This window comes from Columba livia, chromosome 1 (assembly GCF_036013475.1).
Source record: "Columba livia isolate bColLiv1 breed racing homer chromosome 1, bColLiv1.pat.W.v2, whole genome shotgun sequence".
NCBI lineage: Eukaryota > Metazoa > Chordata > Aves > Columbiformes > Columbidae > Columba > Columba livia.
In genome coordinates, this window is record NC_088602.1 from 126,151,629 (window position 1) to 126,157,669 (window position 6,041).

The 6,041-nt window shown below is 45.8% G+C and overlaps 1 protein-coding gene across 1 annotated transcript; it reads left to right on the forward strand.

Moving 5' to 3' along the window:
- The first annotated feature begins 285 nt into the window (after positions 1-285).
- Positions 286-2,820, forward strand: NDUFB4 (NADH:ubiquinone oxidoreductase subunit B4). Its single transcript, XM_065077381.1, has 3 exons — positions 286-543; positions 799-945; positions 2,662-2,820. The coding sequence occupies exons 1-3, from the start codon at positions 343-345 to the stop codon at positions 2,719-2,721; spliced, it is 408 nt and encodes a 135-aa protein (XP_064933453.1). The 5' UTR covers positions 286-342; the 3' UTR covers positions 2,722-2,820.
- Positions 2,821-6,041: the final 3,221 nt, after the last annotated feature.

Sequence of the window (6,041 nt, forward strand, 5' to 3'; positions counted from 1 at the left end):
GGTTCCATTTAAATTTGAGAAGAATCTTCTTCTCAGTGAGGGTGCCAGAGCACTGGAACAGGCTGCCCAGGGAGGTTGTGGAGTCTCCTTCTCTGCAGACATTCAAAACCCGCCTGGACACATTCCTGTGTAACCTCACCTAGGTGTTCCTGCTCTGGCAGGGGGATTGGACTGGATGATCTTTGAGGTCCCTTCCAATCCCTAACGTTCTGTGATCCGGTGGAGCCCGCGCGGGCCGGCAGGGGGCGCAGCTGCGACGCGTACCCCGCGGGGGCGGGGCTCCCCCGACGGCGCGAGGCCGGCCCCGCCTCCTGGCGCCTGCGGCTCAGCTGAGCGCACAAGATGGCGCCGGAGCCGCCTCTCAGCGCCGCCGAGGCGTACCGGCCCAACCGCTTCGTCTCGCTGCCGGCCGAGCTCGACCCGGACACCTATGACGCGTCGCCGGAGAAGCGCCGCGCGGAGGCCGAGCGCCTGGCCATCCGCGCCCGCCTGAAGCGGCAGTACCAGCTGCAGCTCAACAACCCCAACCCGCCCGCCATCATCGTGAGTGGGGCGGGGGGCGCGGGATGGCAAGGGGAACGGGGAGGGTCGCGGGGCCTGGTCTACACCGCCCGGCGTCCCGGAGCGGGGCCCGGGCCTGGGTCCGTGCTGGCGGGGCGCTGCGGTGCCCTCCCCTCCCCGTGACCTTGTGGCTCGTCCCGGCCTGTGCCGGGCGGCAGCCGCGGCCTTTCCCGGCCTCGGGGTCGGGGGGTGTCGTAGGGTCCCCGCGGCCTTACTGTGGTTTTCTTTCCTGTCCAGGAAGATCCCGCCTTGCTCCGCTGGGCCTACGCGAGGACGCAGAATGTGTACCCTACTTTCCGCCCGACGCCCAAGACGTCCTTTCTAGGGGCTCTTTTTGCCTTGGGCCCTCTCATCTTCTGGGCCACTGTCTTTAAAGTGCATAGGGTGAGTCTATGGGCAATACATCAGTGAACACCGAATTGTAAAATATAGATCTGCCCGGAGGCTTAATTGATGGGTTTCTCTTACACCTGAGAATGATTAATACTGCTTAAGTAATGAGGCTGATACTGAGCCTGCTCTCTCAAAGCCTCATAACTGTTTGCAATGTCCTGTTGTGCCAAGAGCCCTGTGTGGTACCCTTGAGTGTGGCGAATCACAGTTACCCTGCTCAGGATGTTTTGTCATAACAATGCTCTCCTTAGCACTGTCAGTGTAAATTAGTCATAAGAAACTCTTTTATTTTCAGCTGTTGACATGCAGTAACCGTGCTTTCTAAAATAAATAAGTAGGGAGTTTATGGGTGACAGATGTAGCGAGGTCTCTGTGAATTGCTTGACCATTAATCTAATGAAGCAAACAGGAAGGAGTACTTGTGTGGATTAGAGTGCCTGATCTCAGCTGGATTTTTAAGATTTTGGAAGGTTTATCTTGCTTCCATTCCAACTCCTGAAATGTGGGTGTTAGAATCTGAGCAGTGGTACATCATTCTGAAAATACTCAACTACATACATACCTAAAAAATGTTAGGTGGCTCGCGCATAGTTGCTGTTTTTGCTAGTGAATTTGTGGCTATTGTAAAACACTTTTATTTCCCTCTTTTGCACAAAACTAGGTTTTTTAGATCAAGTCACAAGCCAGGGAGCACAAACATCAGTTACAATTAATAGAATGTTTGTAGGGGATGCTGTTTACTAGGATGAATCGAAAATACAGGGTTTAGGATACATGCCAAGCACGTTGATGTGAATGTTTTTGAGACTTCAGCATTTCTGCACTGTTGTCATGTTGGTTTGGTTTTGTATGTGAAGCCACACTGGGGCTTACCTGCTAAGGGTGGCCTAGCATGTGAGTATTTGAAAATACACCTGTGAGAGTGAAATCTGGACATACTTGCCTGGGAATATTTAAGGTGAGATCTTTAATGTAGTCTCCAGGACAGTTTGTTTTCTTTTATTCTGGTTCTTTTACTGATGTTTGGAGATTTTTCTTGGTTTTCTGGTAGTATATAAAGCCCAACAGCTGTTACACTCTTTTTCTCTGAAAGGTCTTTGTTGTATGTCTGGAAAAACGAGATAAGTTGCCAAGTTTTGACCTAGTCTTCTGGTTTTATCCAGCAGAAGGAATCTGGGCAATATCTGCAGTGTCCATGTACTGTAACAAGACTTGTCAGAAAGGTACCTGGCTCCAGAGTGAGATACAAATAGGCTGAAAGTGAACACAGGCACGTTTAGCCAAGTTATTAAGAAGTTTCTCCATAATTAGATCTCTAAACTGAATTATTCAGCCAGAAGCAGGAGATAAAAACTACAAGTATAAATTAGCTGTGACACAACTAGTTTGGTGAAAAATACATCATGGTAATTGGTCTCTGCTGGCTTGTGAGAGTGGATAGATGTGCAGAAAGGTCAGTCTGAGCATGTCTTGCTGTTCTGGTAGGTGAAGCTAAAATGCCTTGTTCTTTTTTGCTTTTTAACCACAAAAGCTGCTACCAGAGTTTGCCTACAGAATCATTTCAGTTGGAAGAGACCCATAAGATCATATGTGGTGCTAACTTCCTTTAGTACATGCTGAAATACTCAAACTGCTTTTCTCCTGTCCTAGGCTTATTGAAATTTCTTCTCTAATAGGATAATGATGAATGTTCTCTTTCTTCCACAGGATCATAAAGAGAAGCTTATCCAAGAGGGTAAATACAAGCGACCATTCAGTGTATTTTAAGTTCCTGGAATTGCACTGCTGTTCACAGGATAGAAATAAAATAAGATGTATTATGTGCTGACGTTTCTCCTTTATAAGAATAAAACTTAATTGCTCGTTGTTTGTCTTGCATCTTTAGCAATTATGGGGAGTGCAGAAATGCAGGATCCTAGTATCTAATGCAGATAAATAAGGAGAAGGTGTCCTGAACTCAACCAGCATACTCTTTTGGTCTGCGTGTAGAGGCTCCTTTGGAACTGTGGAAGTTGCTGCTGTCAGAGCAGCACAGGCTGAAGTTTAAAATTAGTAGCAGGCTAAAATACTAAGCAAGCCCAAAGAACTACTGTTTGCCTACTAGGTATTTCTTCCTGGTGGCAGTTTGACTCTGTAGTTTGCCCTAATTGGATAATAGGCAAGTTCTGTGATACTTTTCTAATAACTTTAGGAGCCTGCCTACCTGCTCTCAATAACTTGAGTTTATTTTTTTCCCTAATAAAAAACCTAAACCATGTATTTGTTTATTTCAATAAACTTCTGGATAAAATAACCAGGCTTGGAAACAGTGAGCTGAACATTGTTATGGTGTATGTGACTAGCATTTTCACTAATTCTGAGGTTTCTCTGAGTGGGAGACAAGAAATAAAAAGGATTTTTAATTTTTTATATCAGTTCCCTTGCAGTATAGGAGAATTCTGTTTCACCAATTCAAATAGGCCATGATAAAAATAAAACCAAACGTAAGTTGATCTTTTGCCTGCAAACATGTCTTCTCTGCTTATTCCTACAGGAGCACACATCTTTTCTATTCAGATCAACTGGTATAGGGAATATGGAATTGTTACTGTCAGAGTACTCAAACATGAATGCAGGGAAAAGACTGTTAATTCAGACTAATTATCACATGGCTTGTAGGTGCCATTATGATCCAAAAACCCTCATTCTTCAGACATCGTACAGGAATGGTTTCTTCCCAAATATTTAGGTCTGGGCCAAAAACTTAGTCTGATGCTGAAGTTGAAAACTCCCCTCTGCTTTCCAGGAAAGCAGCCTGTGTGGAGTTGGCAAGAGCAGCTCTGCTAAGTCACCTCCCTGCATGATTAGGGTGCAAATATGGGCCATTTGCAGTCCTCCTTCATCACTGAGTGAGTCAATGAGGTTTTTCATGTAATCCTGGAGTGGCTGAGGTGGGAAGTGACCTCTGGAGGTCATCTGGTCCAGTCCCCTGCTCAAGTAGTGCAACCTAGAGCTGGCTGCCTAGGACCATATCCAGACAGCTGCTGCGTATCTCCGAAGATGGAGAGACTCCAGAACCTCTCTGGGTAATGGTGTCAGTGGTCAGTCACTGTCATGGTAAAAATGCATTTCCTTATTGTTGGTGGGGTGTGAGGTATTTTGGTGGTGTTTTTTTGTTCTGTGTTTTAGGGTGGGTGGGTTTGTTTGTTTGTTTGGGGTTTTTGTTGTTGTTTGGTTTTTGTTTGTTTGTTTTAATTGTTTCCTGTTGCAGCTCTTCCCTTTACTCTCCAGGTCATGAAAGGTTAAGGCTATGGGGAGCTTGGCACCAAGGCTGTGTGCAGCAGCTGTGCAAGGCTGTGGCCTGCTTTTGCAATCCCATATGTGCTCTCGGCAACCCTTTTGCACCTGTCTCTGCGGCGTGTTCTTCTAGCTTAACTAAAGCAAACCCAGATTATTCTGTCTGCAGAACAGCTTCTAAAAGACTGTCACAAATAATATTACAAGATACGGCTGTGGGTCACTGCAGAGAGAGAGGCATCAATGCATGGAGAAAGTGGTATTTAGGGAAAGAAATAATTGCTTGTCTGAGCATGCTAAATTAACTATCTTCCTGCTGCCACAAACTAATTTGATCTCCCAGGACCCATTTCCTCAGCTAATTGGAACTTGAGTTGCCACGCATGTAAATTCTCCCTTGCAGCTGTATTTTTTTCAGGCCAGTTGAACAAACGGTTCACAATGGGTTGTACATGAGTGCAGTGCCTCTAGTATTTTAGGCCAGCCTTGTATTGCTGCTTGTGGCACCTGCCACAGCCCTTTCCTTTGCAGACGAGCATATCTGATGCTATGTCCCTGCAGATTTGAGCGTGGTGCTTGGGGAAAAGCTGCCCTACTTTTCTGTTGTTTGCAGAAGTCTCCAAGTGGTTTTCTTGCAAGTAACAAATGTGCTGCACTACTGGAGGTGAAGTTGGTGGTTTGAGGCAGCAGTGCTGGATGTGTAGAGGAAGGAAAGGGGAGTTTCCCTTCAGAAATGTAGGGTGAAGACCGGAGAGTGATTCTGCCTCGTGGAATTTCACCCTTTTCTGATGTGTTACCACCCATGTCTGCTTCAGTGAGGAGTCTATAGCAAGAGAAACTCAAGACTGCAGATCACTGGGTGATAATTTAGGTCCCAAACAAAACAAGCTTTTCCCCTTTGCCTGTGAAACATTTAGACCTCATTTATCCCTGGATCAGTCTGATTAAATCAGCTTCTCTGGCAAATTGATTCTCCTGAATATCCTTTCTTGAGATGGCTATTTGAGAGTAAACATCTCCCTGTAGATTTTATAATGTAATATTTGCTCAAAGCGGATGCTTTTTTATTTTTTTCCCCCCAAGGATCTGGTGCAGATCCAAAACCAATGATGGATGTAACTGACTGAAGTTAGATGTTGCTGCTCTGCATTTCCTTCTCTTTTGGAAAACTGAGAATTGTTTCTATCAGGAAGTAAGAAACAGATAGCACCAAGCTTAGAAACTGTTTCTCGTGGGTACATGCTAAAGCCCAGGCCTGAGGTTTGGATTGCCTGGGCTGTGCTCCTGGTTCCCAGCCTACCTGGGGCTTATGCTTTCTGCCTCCACCGTGTGTAACTCACCACCTAGGGGTGAGACTTCCATATTCCAATGATTTTTGAGAGCCTCCACAATGTTGTCTGTATTTGAGCTTTCTTTCAGGCACCTTCCCAGGAACAAATGTCTGGCCTTACAAGTTCTTTTGCATTCGCTGTGCTGCAAATTAACACTTAACGAGGGAGAGAATTTGTGAAGTGCTGACAAACAAGTCAATGTTGAAGGACGTGTTGAAGGCCAGAATGTGGGGTTGGAAAGGAAACTTTCCCTCATTTAACAGTGAAGCGTTTTGCATTTTCCAACCTTCTCTAATTTGCAGTCTACTCTTCTGATTTTCAAGTCTTTCCCTGGCAACCCCTCACAGAGTAGCAGGTTGAAATGCCCTGTTCTAATAGGAGGCTTAGGTCTGGTAGACCCTTCAGCTCTGTTTGGAAAACTCTTCCCCTACAGACAGCATGAAATGCATTGTTGAGCCCTAGCTTCTCCCTGTGAAAGAC